This window comes from Pseudonaja textilis, chromosome 1 (genome assembly GCF_049901715.1).
Source record: "Pseudonaja textilis isolate UNSWEBS1 chromosome 1, rPseTex1.2, whole genome shotgun sequence".
Classification (NCBI taxonomy): domain Eukaryota; kingdom Metazoa; phylum Chordata; class Lepidosauria; order Squamata; family Elapidae; genus Pseudonaja; species Pseudonaja textilis.
In genome coordinates, this window is record NC_141990.1 from 153,241,235 (window position 1) to 153,258,193 (window position 16,959).

The 16,959-nt window shown below is 40.3% G+C and overlaps 1 protein-coding gene across 7 annotated transcripts in view; it reads left to right on the top strand.

Annotated features, from left to right (window-relative positions):
* Positions 1-10,076, top strand: part of SERTAD2 (SERTA domain containing 2) — a 152,005-nt gene extending 141,929 nt beyond the window's left edge. For all 7 annotated transcript variants that reach the window (XM_026712912.2, XM_087919314.1, XM_026712911.2 and 4 more), the window contains one exon: positions 2,957-10,076. In XM_026712912.2, coding sequence (XP_026568697.1) covers positions 2,961-3,920 — 960 coding nt within the window. In that variant the 5' untranslated portion in view covers positions 2,957-2,960 and the 3' untranslated portion in view covers positions 3,921-10,076. The remainder of the gene's footprint in view (positions 1-2,956) is intronic.
* Positions 10,077-16,959: the final 6,883 nt, after the last annotated feature.

The following is a 16,959-nucleotide window of genomic DNA, read 5'->3' on the forward strand; positions in this document are numbered from 1 at the left end:
CATTCCCTCTGCTGATAAGGATATCCAGGAAGGATAGTGTGATGTTGGTGTTTTCTTCTGCCCATGTGAATTTTATTCCCTTGAATATGTTGATCGTTTGCGTATCTTTTCTAGTTGTTCCTTTTTTTATTATGACAAAAGTTTCATATACACACTGGATCCAAATTAAGGATTGTGTGCATGGGAGTATTATAGATTTAAAGACTGCTGTATACCTGTGCAATGTGCCCTTAAGAAGTGGTGATCTCATAGGTGATTTATTGATATATCTTCATAGCAAACTGAAATTAGATAGTGAAGCAGAGGATGGGAAGGTTCATGATTCTTATTTATTTGATTAGTTAGTTTTAGATTGCTTTATTGTCATTGCACCTCATACAACGAAATCAGACACCATCTTCAGTGCACATCATGACCATGACCATGACCATGAAAATAAACACAAACACATCCTTCACCTTTCACACATTGAACTAGAAACCCCCAACACCACACCAACACTGCACTATACAGCAGAATTCAAAAGAGCTACTGCCCTGGGATAGAAGCTGTTTTTCAACCTATTTATTCTTGTTTTTATTATCCTGTACCGTCTGCCAAATGGTAATAGTTCAAAAAAAGGGGTTCCCAGGATGAGATGGATCTTTGAGAATGTTTTGAGCTTTCTTAAGGCAACGGGAGCTATAAAGCTCTTCCAAAGAGAGGAGAGGGCAACCAATGATCTTCTGGGCAATGACATTAACCCTCTGGAGTGCTTTCCTATCTGCCACTGTGCAATTGGCAAACCATACAGAGGTTGCAGTATGTTTAAATGCTCTCTATGGTGCAGTAGTAGGTTACCAGGAGTTTTCCATTCAGTTGTTTTCTGAGAAGTCTCAGGTAGTATAATCGCTGCTGGGCCCTTTTGATCAGGGCTGCAGTGTACCCTCTGCAGTGGCCACTTGCTCCACTCGGTCTCCATTGATAAGCAAGGGCTGGATGTCTGATCTGTTCCTTTTATAATCCACTATAAGCTCCTTGGTCTTATTGGTGTTGAGGACCAAGTTGTTGTCTCCACACCATGAAAGCAACCGGTCCACCTTATCTCGGTAGGGCGACTCATCTCCCCCGGAGATGAGTAGGTTGGGTAGTTGCATGGTACTGCTGCTATGGATTATTTCACTGGTTCTGGGGGAACTTTTAAAGTTGTTAGACATTGTGCATCAGTTATAAACCTACTATTAAACACCTGCTGGTTTGGGGTGTTGTGGTATAATGCAGATAGAGGCACCTGCTTCTTGCCCCTGTAAACTTTTTATGAGGTGCAACATAGTCCTTCTTTTGTGGCTATATACAAAAGAACATGAAGAACATAAAATCCCCAAGTAACTCCTACTGATATTTAGAATTAATTCAGTGATGGGTGTTCACATGGATTGATTTTGAGGCCCTGTTGTTTCAGGGGGCATCCTTGCCAGTTTCCCCAGTATTTCACTTCCCTGAGTCGCGGGCCAGGGAGGGGCATAGGGGCTCCTTCAATATCATGGGGCAGTGATGTGCAGTTTTAGCAGAACCAGGCTAGAAAAAGAAACCCCATTCCATAATCATCACAGAAAAACTCCTGCTGTCTTAATAGAAACCAGGTTCAGTCCAGCATTCTCTCTCTCCGTAACTCTCGGAGCTGGAAAATTCCTTCATTTTATATGACCAATTTGTTAAAAGACTGATGGGAAGAATATAGAACGGGCCAGGCCTGGAACCTCCAGGGCTATTTTACATTCACACTGTAGCTGGCTCTGACATGTGGCCATAATGTGAAAGGCATTTCCTGCTCTTGCTCTCGTGTGACATTCAAGAAAGCCACGAATTCAGATGGACTCTCACATTTCATTTGCATTTGAAGATTTGAACTTCTTGAGCATTTCTGCTGTTGTGTGGGTCACAGGAGTGTGGTTTTTAATTAGCAATTATTTATTATTTATGATACAATAGTTGGGAGTGTCATTGTATTAGAGCTGTGGTGGCCCAGTGGTTAAAATGCAGTATCGCAGGCTAATTCAGCTCACTGCCAGGAGTTCAATCCTCACTTACTCAAGGTTGACTCGGCCTTTCACTCTTCTGAGGTGGGTAAAATGAGGACCCAGATTGTTGGGGACAGTACGCTGACCACTGAGAAAGGCCTGTAAAGCACTGTGAAGCAGTATATAAGCCTATTGCTATTTAGGGACTTCCTGGATGGGTGTCTTTTTTACTTATTCCTTGGGTGTAATTTATTGGGGAGAGGGAGAATGTCCTGCGCATGCACATGCATTTCCTGCATGTGCCCCTCTCCCTGCACATGCGCGGCAGATACCCCCAAATCAGCTGGCTGCCGGGAGGCGCACATGCATGTGCAGTGGAACTGAGGTGGGGCGACGGTTCACGTGCCGGCGGAGATGGCTCTGCGTGCCACTTCCGACATGCATGCCATAGATTCGCCATCCCAGAGTTAGAAGAAGAATCTCTTGGATTCACATCCTGCTCTTTCTATTCCTGGTGGATTGGAATTATAAAGTCTTAGGACTGGCCTGAAATAACGATGTGCAGGATTACTATTACTCTGTTAATTATTTACTGTGATAGTTTTGCATCTATCTCTATCATCCATCAGTTTTTCTGAGATTACGGTCTTGGTTCAGTTTCCAGTTCACTGTTTGGTTGCAACTGACAGGTTGATTAAATAGTTGGATGACTTTTTTTGAAAGCAAGATAAATGAATTTACAATACTTGGGTTTGTTTTCTTTGTGTTTTCTTAAAATGATTGTGAGCCAGCTTCCTATATCTGGTCCTTTCTAATATGTTGGGACTACAGCTTACAGAGAAAAATATTTATAAACACGTCTCAAGGGCTTCAGGTTGGAATAGACTGAACTAGAGTGACTACAATACCGATGGATAGTTCTATCCTAGTGAATATTTCTCTTCTTCTGTTTTCAGATATATGTTGGGGAAAGGAGGAAAACGGAAGTTTGATGAGCATGAAGATGGGCTGGAAGGCAAAATGGTGTCTCCTACCGATGGTCCATCTAAGGTGTCTTACACCTTACAGCGCCAGACTATCTTCAACATTTCCCTTATGAAACTTTATAACCACAGGCCCTTAACAGAGCCGAGCCTGCAAAAGACCGTTTTAATTAACAACATGTTGAGGCGGATACAAGAGGAGCTCAAACAGGAAGGCAGCTTGAGGCCTATGTTCCTCACCCCATCACAGCCTACAGATCCTCTTGGAGACAACTTTCGAGAAGCTCAGCCTGCCTTTAGCCATCTGGCCTCTCCGCCAGTCCACCCCACTGACTTAGCAAGCCCTACACCACTGGAGTCTTGCCTCACCCCTGCCTCTCTGCTTGAGGATGACACTTTTTGCACTTCCCAGACCATCTCACTAGATGGTCCTCCAAAATTACCACCTCCAACGATCCAACCAGTAAAGGACAGCTTCTCCTCAGCCTTGGATGAAATCGAGGAGCTCTGTCCAACACCTACCTCCGCTGAGGCAGTAGTAACTACAGCAGCAGCAGATACAACTGCACCAGATAACTCTAAGGAGAATTCCAGTGAATCCAGCATTCAAAAGCCTGAGGCGATACAGGAGAGCAGAATGAGTGAGCCTAAACTCATGGACTCGTTACCTGGCAATTTTGAGATCACAACTTCTACAGGTTTTCTTACAGACTTGACCCTGGATGATATTCTCTTTGCAGACATTGATACGTCTATGTATGATTTTGACCCTTGCACATCCTCTACAGGGGCTGCCTCAAAAATGGCTCCTGTCTCCGCAGATGACCTCCTCAAAACTCTGGCACCCTACAGTACCCAGCCAGTAACCCCCAATCAGCCTTTCAAAATGGACCTTACAGAACTGGATCACATCATGGAGGTGCTTGTTGGGTCATAGATCGATAGCAACTTTTTAAATGCACCAGTATAAACCCTTGGTAGTATTTTCACAAGGCCCCCTCTCCTTCCAGACCTACCAAGAAACACATAGACACACACATATATGCACGCACGCAAATACACACACCACTGTGCATGCGTCTTTGCTTGTCTTTTTTTTTTTAAAGGATCATACTTGTTTTTGCTTCAAGCAGAGTTGGAGTGCCTTCATTCATGTATGACCACTTTTAATGTATTTCTGAAAGTGGTTCCTCAAGGGAGACCTGAAATCCTAATATAGGAAGAAAATGCATATTGTAAAACATAAATATGTTTGACAAAAAAAATGTAAAAGCTAAGCACAAGGATTATGTTGGGAAAAAGCTGTAAATTGCATGTGCATATTTGTCTATTTTTTCTATAAGTTTTATTGCAAGAGGTTAAAATATTATTTAGATAATTGCAGTACCTTTTTGGCATTTTAGCACTGTCTAGGTTGACTTAGCAATCCAGCCTTTTTAGAGGTATTAATGATTCCTCTTTAAATGTTGCATTTACATGGCTCTTTAGAAACTGCTATCCAAATTTATTTTATATTTTTGTATAGATTCTGCAATTTATGATATTGGGTTTTTTTCTTAGAAAAAGAAAAAGAAACAAAACAAAATGCTGTTTGTACTCACATACACACAAAAAAGGAAATAGTTATTTTGGTAGGATTTGCTCACCCCATTCCTGCATATACCTTCTGATGTACGAGAACTGCTTGTAGTTTTATACAGACTTGTAGTGTTTTATATATGCATATAATGGTGCAAAGAGAAGTTTGGATCAAATCAGTCTGCAGCTGGCCTCCCTGAATCCAGACACCCATGCTTGAAGGAAAAGACCAAGGGCTCTTCCCTTAAAAGTTTCACAGATATTTACTCCCTGCTGCCTACTACTGTGATTAACAAAAACCTTAGAGCCATGTATATTCCAACACTGATGTCAAACAGTTGGCAAGAAATAGCTGTGAAACTTTATTCTGATGAAACTCCCTTGTTCTCCCTTCCCTCATTCCAATAAGGATCAAGAAATAAAAATATATTTCCTCAAACCAAGCTTTTTTAAAATTTGCAAAACAGATTCCATCCTTCGTCTGACAGACTAGTGTGTCCTTAAGTCTATTGAGCTCAGCCTTTTAATATTTTACAGCTTTCCTGGTGAGAAAGTTGTCTTCCTAGAAATATCTTTTCAGTAAACGCAGTTGACAGAGTGCACAATTGATAAGAGTGCCCCATTCAGATTCAAACAGTAGAAATGGATGAGCTTTGGTGTACTTTACTCTCTCTTGAGGTATTACCATATTAATGGCATCTAGTTTTAGAGCGTCACAACTGAGGCAGTTACCAGAAGCATGTTGTAGCCGTAGCAGATTGTTTTGTTTAATTGTTTTGGGTTTTTATTTTGTTTAAAGCTTGAAAGTAAGTTGCGTTGAAATCAGTGGAGATTTCCTTCCAAGAATTGAGTTTAGGATCACAAGTGGAAAAAGGCCCTTTGTCTCTGTGACAGTATAATTCTTATATACCTTTTTTCTTCTAATCATTCTTACGATGATTCTTGCCCTTTGCTTGGAATATTAATATTCTAATTCACTCTGTTGGCAAGTGCTGAAAAACAAAATCTAACTTCAGTATTACTGCAGTGAAATCATCTCTTATCAGCACTGGATGGACTCACTCAAGTATCCATTGCTCTTAAAACTGGAGCTAGTTGTGCTTTGAACACTTGGTATCTTTGGGGGGAGTTGGTTTCTTGATTCTACTCTGTTCCTTGCTTTATACTTTATATGGCCTGTTGGACAATGTATTGAAACTGCAATCTTCTATGCATGTTTCCTCCCCACTTAAGTCGTCTCATTTCTGCACCTGTTGCAATTTTCTCTCTGTTCATTGTGATGTACATTTGTGTTAAAGAAAACTTGCAATGTTATCATGCCTGTTGCCGAGATTGCTATGGCATATTAATTTTAAATGGTACTTAATTGAGTGCAGGTTACAAACTATACTGTTGATATGCATATGGCTTCTTTAGGAATAACGTTTATATTTATTTAAGAAAATTTAAATTATGTTTATGTAATTTGGCAATATTCAGTTGGTTCTGCTTACTTCTTGTCATGGATTATTAAAAATTGGGTCTTTTCTGCCTTTAAGATGGCAGCTTTATAAACTGGCACTTTAGAACAGGCCATACATATTTATTGAAAATGCATGTAATTTATTATATACAATGCACACAAAAGTTTTTCATTTGTTTCCAAACTATCTGGGTAATTAGAGTGCTGCATGCCTACACTAAATATGCCATGCCAAATTATCAACTAAATCCTTGTACTTTAATCATGTTTTGCTATCTTGAAAAGTTTTATTTCATTCAAATAACAGTATAGTTATAATTTGAAGTTGCTCACCTTTGTAACCAAGCATATTTTTCCCAATTCTTCCTATTGTGGGGAAGAAAAAGAGAGCTGGCATATTCAAACGTTTTAATTAGAAGTTATAACAACCGATTTAGATTGCAAAATGCCCTGAACAAGGATCTTTTTTCTTTTGTTAGTCTGGTAATCACTAGGAATATGGCTGGTGTTGTATAAAATAACACTGAATTATAGTTTCATTAGGAATTTGTGTATTTGAGAAGATTTAGGTTTTTTCAATCTGGGATGCAGAAATCCAAAATACCACTAAATTGTAGCAAACACATACAGAAAGAATTATCTTTGCTTCCACCATTTGGTTGTCCAGATCTATGCAGAACTAGGTAGGGTAGCCAGATACTGTAAAAAGATGATATAAGATACTTGCTGATAATGTTATTAGTAAATTAGGGTAATCTTGGGTGCAGATACATGCAATGCTAGAAAACACTCAATTTAATTTTAATCAGTTAATCAGGATGGCAGCATCCCAAGCCTTTGCTGGAACAGTCTAGGTTTAAATTAAAATTAAAATGTCAAGAAAAAAAAGGAAACAAACAAGATTTACCATGATCAAAATCTGATTCTACATGTAATCCAGAAACAATACTTTCCTTTTTTGATGAGGTAATGCAGTATGTAAACAAGTACCGCACGTTGGGCAGAAGTTGAAATTAACACCTTTTTAGGGAGGAACAGTAAGTTTGTGTTCCAAAGGCTAACCTTGCCATACAAAGCAAAGTCATTTGAAAAGTTGAGCAGAAACCAGTCCTGATTGCAACATTCTATGATACAAATGCGTATGATTGTGGCAGATAATGCATCCACCCCATAGAATGAGACCCCCCAGTATGATGAGTGCCTGACAGAAATGCCAATTTAAAATACTTCTATCGCTGTAATATAACTTACCAGACTACAAATTCCTCTTTTCCCCACTCTCCAAATTCCATCTTGAATGCTTGGGACATTTTTAATGACACAAAACGTGCAATGAAGTGACAAGAAGGGAGCAGAATTAAAGAGAGCTGTTTTGAATTTGAAGTGATTTTTTTTCCATTTTGTTTTTCATAAGTTATTTATTCCATTTTATTTTTCTTTTGTAAATATATTTATTTTATTGTGAAGCTAACAACATCTGGATTGTAACATGTACAGAATGTATGGTAGGAATGTATTCTCTTGTAGGAATGTGAAATCCATACAAGAGAGAACTGAAAGTTAGATTTGGAGATTATTATCTGGGTTCTGTTCCGAATACATGTCATTCATCAGATCTCCTGCCTCTCCTGCTTTTCTCTACTGAGAGTCACTTTGATACTGTAGGACATGCAAAAAAAAACAAAAAACCCAGAATTATAAACTTGGTTATCCAAATCAAACTTTGGTATCGCTGGGTATTTCAAATGGGTCAGATCCTAGTTCAAACAGTCAAATACAGCTTTGGTTTCAGTGAGACTTCGTTGCATAATGTCTACTCGGAAGTAAGTCTTACTGTGTTTAATTAAACTTACTCCTGAATAAGCACATACAGAATTTCAGTCTTAAAAGGCCTAAAGTGATATATTCTCTCACTCTGGTAGCTGGAACTGACTAAGGATGCATGTTAGCCTGAAGAATATGTTTGCTGATGAATAAAGGAAGAGGGTTTAAGATTCCTCTTCCTTGAAAGTTGCACAGAAGCCGCGTGCACCACAAGATTCATCCTAGAGAGACTGTGCAGAGCAAGCTGGCTTCTTGCAATGGAAGATGATGTAAGGCGAAAGCAGCTTCCCAACCGAAGAGTTCAATTGCTTTGGCAACCTGAGCTTCACATCACAGCAATCTGACCTCCCCCCAAACAGTTTCAGTTTGAGCTGCTAGTGCTTAAAACGGGAATTTTTAAGTAGGGGAGGGGGTGCTAAAATCCATTAACCAACTTAAGGCAAGATTAGCCTTTACTTTACACATTAAGTGTGCCTTTTCTTCTGCAGAGAGAGTGTAAAGTGGCAGAACACAACCTGTTTCAAAAATGCATATTTATATAAACACCTGCATCCAGTAGCATGTCCTATTGAGACTTCTCAGGTGAAAACAAAGCAATGCAGAAAACAGTAGGAGAAGGAAAATGTGGAACTCCATGACAAAGTTGATTTTTAGGTCTGAGTAGAGCTAGTTGTAGGACACAATTTGCAATAACTCCTTATCTGCTAGCTACTATATAGCTTTCAGATTAATTATCCTAGACTTATATGAAATTGAATAAGGAGGCCTCTAGGAGAAACATGGTAGAAGTTAATATGGGACAAAATCTATGGAAGAGTGTGTTCATATGATCGAAAATCAATTAAAAGCATTTGCATTCACATTTCTGCTGGGTTTTGCAACTATGGATATCTAGATAGGTGACCAAAATGTAGATTTGTCAGTGCAAATGTTTACACCAAATTTCCAAGGATTAATAAGGAGGTACCTCATAGTAAGTGGTGTAAGCCATGCTGAAAGCTAACAAGTTTTGTGGAAGGCTTTCCTATTGGATTCAGATCCTTGTTTCCACTTTTTAAGACACTTCTGTCAGCAGAGAGGCAAATCTGATCTTAAAACCTCCACCCTTCCTAGGGAAGTGTTTCTAGACAAGCTCAAACAGACTTTTAAGACCCTGGGCAAAAATGCTGCAGTTTGAAGCATTCTGTGAGGGGAGCCATTTTAAGTCTCTTGGGTGGAAGTGAAGAATATTTGATAGGCTGAATGAACTGTGACTCAAAGCCCCAGATTCACATTTCCCACCCTTCTTCAGAACATCAACTGTGCTGGGAAGCAAGGTGAAAGTCTAGCCTGGACTTGGCTCCAGAGAGCAGAGCCTAAGCAGGCAATGTTTAGGATTTGTGGGCACTTTGTAGACTGTGCCAAGGAAAGTGCCCTGAAGTCCCTCTCAGTTCGTTGCAGGAGAGAGGCTTCCCACATGGAAACTGTTGCCACCAACATTACTCTTCCTGCTAGTTGCTCTGCTTTACAGTGAGAGACAGGATAAGGCTGCCTTTTCGGAGAGGCCAGGATGAGAATAAATTGTACCATGTGATTTTTTTTTCTTTCCTGATTGTCTTGTACAACCTGACTTTGTGAATCTAAAGTTTACAGTTCAATAACAACCGTGAGCAAACGGACATGCACCCTCCTAAAATGGCTCATTGGATCTAGAATGTAACTGTGATTGTTAGAAAAAGAAAATCCAAGACCTTGCTTTTATTAATATGCTTATACCGTGTCTGAATTATTATTTGGGCGGGGGGGGGACGACTTCCACTCATTTTATCGTCTTTTTTTTCCCAATGTTAAAAATAATTCTAATGCTAATTTTGGGCTTTTTTAAAAAGTTAAAACCTTGAAGTTGCTTAACATTGTAACATACAAGACTCTCTTAAAGCAGAGATTTCAGGGGAGGGGGAAGAGAAAGATGTAAAAAGGAGGATACAATTGGTGCATGGTTGTTTCAAAACAAGGCTTATTTTTGTCCAAAACGCTGATATTTTCTCCTCTGCCCCCATTCCTATCCCGCAACAGACCTTAGAGCTGTGCCTTTTCTATGCAATATTACAGACATATACATCTGAAACCAGATTACTGTATTCACTTGTAGGTATGGGCTGTAATAATAATAAAAATGGGCAAATTACATGGAAATGAGCAGTCTTACTTTTGTAGTTTTATATTATACAATAAACAGTTTAAAAAGAAGCCCTGTTGTCTTGCTTCAGTTTTTTTTTTTTTTTAATAGGAGTCCTCAACTCCAAATTGCCCACAGTTTAAAAAAAAAGAGTGAAAGTGAAGAGCAAGATTTCTGGATATGAAGGGAAATGGAATAGGCCCAGACACATTTGGTACCTTTTTTTCCAATCTGAGAAATGGGGGGGGGGGACCCCACAACTTTTGCATTGGCATTCGAAGATAATACTATACTTATTCAACTGTTGGTGGTTTCTGAACATACAGGTAAGGTAAAAGTTGGTTCCACCTGTTCATCCTGTGATATGCCAAAGAACTACTAGCAAATGCACAATATTGTTTTTCAGCATTGTTTCCTATATTAGCCTGCTGTTCCTTTCCACATGAGATGTAACATTCTCTACAGAGCTAGACTGCCAACTCAACAGAAGATTGTAGAGTGAGAGACTTTTATTCAAGATTCCTGTCACTCTAGATCAATAATGGGGAACTATGACTCCTTTATCACTTGTGGACTTCAACTCCCAGAATTCTTGAGCTCAGGAATTCTGGGAGCTGAAGTCCACAAGTCATAAAAGTGCCATAATTCTCCCATCTCTGATCTAGATCATCTCTCCAGGGTAAGGGATTGTGTGCAGATGGAGCAGACGCACCACTATCCTGTCCCAACTGCATTTATTTCTTGATGGATACTAAGAGTGATACCATTTCTGTTCCTGAGTCCATTTAATCATATTAATCATTTAATCAGGACAAATTCAACATGATGAATCCAGTAAGGCAATAGTTATATCTTATGTTTCTTTAAACTCCTTTCTCCTTGACTACCAACAAACTTGCTGAATGTGATCTTTTCAGAGGAATGAAAAAAGATCCCCTCTCAAGGAAAATTGTTTTCATTGCCATCCTAAACTACCCCAGAATCTCAAAATAGGCTGAATTCCTGCTGCTGAAATGTGGGCATTTCAGGGACATTTCTTAGAGGCCCCAAATTGAACGTTGAAGGGCTACGGGTCAATCCTGGTTCTATATTTCTTCCTGCACTATTGGTAAGATATTTCCAAGACTTAAATGACAATTTCATGGAATCATCATTGGGCTTTTTGCTGAGATTTTTCTTGGGTGTCAAGTTATGTTAATATTCAGAAAGCTAAGGAAATCTAAAACTATGATTCAGTCACCTTCACAGGCAATAACTTGCACCACTGGTCTAGGAGAAAATAAGGTGGGCAAAGAAAAAAGGACTTCTGAAGTTTAGTGACACAATTCAAAACATAGAGGTCCACTAAATTTGAGGCAATTCCTTTCCTGAGTAACTTTAGGAGAGCCCTTTGTGGAGTAAAGAGGTTTACTCCTGTAAGAAAACCTAAAGTAAGCATATCAAAGCTGATTATGGAGAGATGCTCTGTGGTTGTGCAGAAAGGTGTCATTTTCAGCCACAACTCAAATCAAGGCTAGAAAATATATTGGCATCCATGTGATCTCTTCTTCATACATAGTACAATGTCTTTAAGACATTGGGCCTAGATATCTAGGGCACTCTGGAATCATGCTCCCACCCTCTTTTCAAACTCTTGCATTTGGGGTTCACAAACAAAACAAGTAGATTGATTTACATTCCTCATGTAATATTTACACACACACACACACACAACTCTCTCACACACATATAGAATGTTTTTTTTTCCCAAGACAAGAATTTTAGGAAAAGATTTCTGAATAGAGCCAGACCACAGTACAATTTACAAGTTATGGCAGGTGAAGGCCATTTCCTCGCTGCTGGCTTAACGCACCATAATATCTTCTTTGTGTCAGCAAAAACTATACCCTCATAAATTTGGTTGTCTAGATCACTTGAGTTGGGAGGGATTGTTTGCCAAATTGTTTTTTTTTCCTGATTTGTGGGTGTGCCAGAATACCATTTTTTACCACTTCTCTGTTCTGGGGCAGTCATCCTTCTTCAGCAACTTCAGCTGTGAGCAGAAACTATGCATAAATGCTACCTACCACAAGGACAAGCAGGGCTCCTGTGTCCATGCCATTTCCAACTCACCTTTGTGCCATTTCACTTTGTGCAAATCTACTTCTCTTCCTGATTCCTTTCACCTCTTCTCCACCGTAGAAGCACCTGTTAAGTTTATGTGGGCCAAAACATTCAACTGGGAGGCACATTCGCCAACACTGTGTCAGGGAAGCCACTGACCTGGATCAGTGCCAGTGCCCAGGTAGCTTTCTCTCCTTGTGCAGCCCTCAGCTCTACACTGTCTGGGGTAGGTGGTTGTAAGTTGCATAGTTGGAAGGAAAGAAGAGAAACAGGATGGGGGAAAATAACAAAGCTGCTGAGCAGGTAAACTGATTTATTTCAAAAGGGATAGGTAGGGATACCCTGGGACCAAGTCCTAAATAAGAGGGTAAACACCAACAGAGAAATTGAAGTAAGAGATACTGTTTAGTGACTGAAAGGGGGCATGATCATACTTTGAATATGTCTAACAAGAACCAGTGTTTAGAATGCAGGATGGCAGGATAATTCAGCTCATTGCCATGAGTTTGATCCTTACCAGGCTGAAGGTTGACTCAACCTTCCATCCTCCTGAGGTTGGTGTAATGAGGGCCCAGATTGTTGGGGACAATTGGCTGACTCTGTAAACCGCTTAGAGAGGGCTGTAAAGCACTATGAAGCGGTATATCTGTAAATACTATGACTATTGCTAACATTCAGAAGCAGGCCACTTGATTTTTTTTGCAGCAGCAGCAGCAAAAAAGGCTATTAAGCAGCATAGCTATAACTTATCTTACTTTTCTGGGGTTTAATAAAACTAATGTCTAATGGATGTGCTTAATTAAGCACAAAACCTCTTTTAATTCAGAATATGAAGTGAGGTCTGGTTTAATTCTGGGCTGGGGTCTGCGATCAAAGGAAATATCTGAGTGGCTGCTGGATCCTGTTGGTGTTGATTGACTTTGAGGGGAAATGTGTTCATTATATACTGGCCATGTCTCCAAATGAAGACCGCTTCTCCTTGTTGAATTCTAACCATAAGGCCAAATTAGCAAAGTTATGTGATCCACAAATGGACCTCTCATCTCTTTGCATTCCCCAAATAAAATCATGGAATTTCTCAGATAAAAAGCAGACAAACAAAACCAGTAAGATCATTTCTGGAATTTGTATATATCCATAGCCCTGAGGAATAGCCTTCCCTCTTTCCGTCGCACCATTTTCTCAGTGAAAATCTTTGCCCCTTCTTGGCTTTCTGAATGTTTTTGACATTGCTTTCTGAATGTTTCTTTCCTATATGCCAGGGATTCCTCCAACAGGTCTCTTCCTTTGCTCTCCTGGTTCCCACTATTCGTTTAAGACGGGTTTCTTTTCCTCTTGCTTTAATCCTGGGTTTTCAAAATGATGTCCAGAAGAGAACCAAAGTATCCATAGTCATAATTCTGGGTTTGCCCTATTTAACTTGTCACAGATGAGGAGATGATGATTACACAATTAGTCCTTGAGATATGACCAGTCACTTAACAGCCATTCAGAGTTACAACAGCCATTCAGAGTTACAACAGATCCTCCAAAATCTACATACGACCTGTTTCAAAGTTAAGGGAACTGCAGTGCCTTGTGGTCATTTGCAGCCTGAGGAGAGCGGGATGGAGTACAGCCGGTACATTGTTCCGGTGCCCATGAACCTCAAAGGGGGGACATGAAGGGGGAATTTAAAAAAAAATTACAAAACCAAATTTTAAAAAAGAAAAACAATATTGGATATATATTTCACACTCTATACTTTGTGTGTATAGCAAAACCACCTTGCAGCCCTGTTTGACATAACTATTAATGTGAAACTCAGTGAATAGTTATTTATGTGATTTATTGAATTTTAATTTCATTTCTATGGTGCGCCCCTCCACGGGAGAGAAACCACGCTCCTGGCCTGCCCCGCACACATGCCATTCTGCCCCACCTCCTCTATGGTGTGCTGTTCTCTGCAGGAGAGGAGTGGCCTGTAACACCCGCCTGCATGTGACACCCTGCCCAGGCCAGCCCCAGCCCCACCAGCGCCATAAAGAGCCCAGCCGAGGCCAACCGCACCACCCTCAGGTGGATGCTCCGGGCCAGGGGCTCCCTCTTGTGAGGGGGCCCATATTAGTCTTGTTTCAGCACTTAATAATCCTCTTGGCGGCCCTGGTCATTTGCCCTTGTGACTGACTGCAGGGATGCTGCCATTCTCCCTGACTCTTTCCCAACCCTTCCTGCCCCAACAGACCCCACAACACACTGCAGATTCTAAAAGCAGCTGGCATTTCTGCAAGGAATTTTCAGAGCACTGAAAATGGCAGCTGCTTCCAGGAGGCATGGGAGCAGGCCCAAATGTTCCAAGGTCCTGTTGGAGCAGGATATTAGAGAAGAGAGATAGGGGGCAATCGCTGTGATTGGGTGAATGATCAGGGAGTCACTGCAAGTTGTGGTATGATTGATACAGGATGTAGATTATGGTGGGTCTATCGTTCCTTTGAATGGTTACTGACTGGTCATATTTCAAGGAGTACCTGTATAATCATCATCATTTAGCAAGTTAAGAGGTTCCTCTTGCTTACTTAACAACCTGACACGTTCACTTAACCACGGCATCAAAGAGAGCAGGGGGAGGGAGTTTTTAAGCAAGGCCATCTTAGTTAATAGTTGTCATCCCTTGTGACCCTAATGGGCAGGGTTCATCACTGTTCATAGGTCGAGGGCTACCTGTCTGTTGCATAGCAGAGCCCTGTTTTCCAAATGCACTCTTTCTGGAAACACCTGTAGGGCCCAAGGGTCCCATAAGTGTTCTGAGGAAACATAAATGATGGCTGGCAACAGCCCAGGGGTTTATTTGTAAATAGGCCAGTTGCAGTGGTGGGATTCGGCAGGTTCTGACCAGTTCTGGAAAAGCAATATTGGAAATTTTTGAACAGTTTGGAGAACCGGCAAATACCACCTCTGATTGGCCCTGCCCGATCTATTCTCTGCCTCCCGAGTCCCAGCTGATCGGCTGGGTCTTCTTTTGTTGCCCTGCACAGGAGAACGGAACTGGAAAGCAGGTTAGTGGGGTGGGGAGGGAATGGGGATTTTGCAGTAACATTCCCTCCAGGAGTGGGGAGGGAATGGAGATTTTGCAGTATCCTTCCTCTTCCACATCCACCAAGCCACACCACGCCTACCAAGCCACAGCATGCCTACCAAGCCATGCCTAGAGAACCGGTAGTAAAAAAAATTGAACCCCACCACTGGCCAGTTGCTTAGGAAAGAAATGTCACACAGAGTACCCTGCAGCAGAGGAGACTACAGAGGGTGGCATGTAGCCTTCAGATGAAATAACACATGGAAACTGATTCTAGGTTCCATGGAAGCGATCAATTTTATGAAAGGTTGTAACACTAACCATTTGTTAAGGGTGAACAAGGGCTCTCAAAATTCCAAACGGGTCTACGAAAACAGGGAGGACTAGCTTTAAGAAGATTATAGCAGGGGTCTCCAACCTTGGCAACTTCAAGCCTGGAAGACTACAACTCCCAGAATTCCCCAGCCAGCTTTGAAGGGAGTCCTCCAAATTGCCAAGGTTAGAGACCCCTGGATTAGAGAGTCATAATTTATTTTAGCATAATAGTAATTGAGAACACCCTATTTCCTCAAGCTTCCCCAGGTCTAAAAACGGTTCATTTCCCATCCTTTTTTACATCCACAGCCTGGAAGTGTGGGAATTGAAGTGCTCAAATTATTCATTTCCAAAATAAGAGCAGACATTTTTGTTTTAAGCTGTACATAATATAACTTTAACAGAAGGCTTTAAAGTAATACAGTAGAGGCTTACAACAGCAATTTCCCACTGATAAGTACAACTGATAAGACAAAATATACATGCTAAATCACAAGATTGCATAATTATCAATACAGATGCTAATTTATTTCTATATTGTCCCCAATTCCTTCCTATATTGTCCCCAATTACTGATTGGATGTGAGTGGGAAGTCTATTCAGTAAGCCATTTAATGTTTTTTGGGGGGAAGGGGGGAGAATAGCACAAATGTAATCCACTGTTGTGTGTTTGCTTCCTTGTTACTATGAGTTTGTCTTAAACTATATTTATTTATTTAATTAATTTGTCAATTGCTTACAAGATAATAGGTATTAGTAAAAACATAGTTATGAATACATGAATACATATAAGAAAAATAGAAAAAAATATAAAAGAAACCACAGAGGCAGGTAGAGTATTCCAGACATTGACCACCCCGTTGCTGAAGTCCTATTTCCTGCAATCAAGTTTGGTGCGATTAACCTTGAGTTTGTATCTATTGTTTGCTTTTGTGTTGTTATGGTTGAAGCTGTAGTATTCATTGACAGGTAGGGCATTGCAATGTATGATTTTATATACTATACTTAGATTGGACCGAAGGTGGTGTAGTTCTAGGTTTTCTAGGTCTAGAATTTCGAATCTGGTGTTCTGCAACGAATAGAAGAGTGGAGAACTCTTCTTGTGAAATATTTCTGGACTATCTCAACTGTGTTAATATCACATACGTAATGTGGGTTCCAGACTGGTGTTCGAGTATGGGTCTAGCAAATGTTTTGTATGCTCTAGTTAGTAGTGTAATATTACCAGAGAAAAAGCTACGTAAGATTAGGTTAACAACTCTTAATGCCTTTTTGGCTATGTAGTTACAGTGGGCTCTAGCACTTAGGTCATTGAGATGAGTACTCCAAGACCCTTGACAGAGTTTGTATCATCAACAAGGTCTTGACTATTCAGCCTGTATTTTATTTTCTGATTTATTTATTTTTTGCCAATATGTAGGACAGAGCATTTATTTGTTGAGATTTGAAGTTGCCATTTGTTTGACCATTCTGATACATAG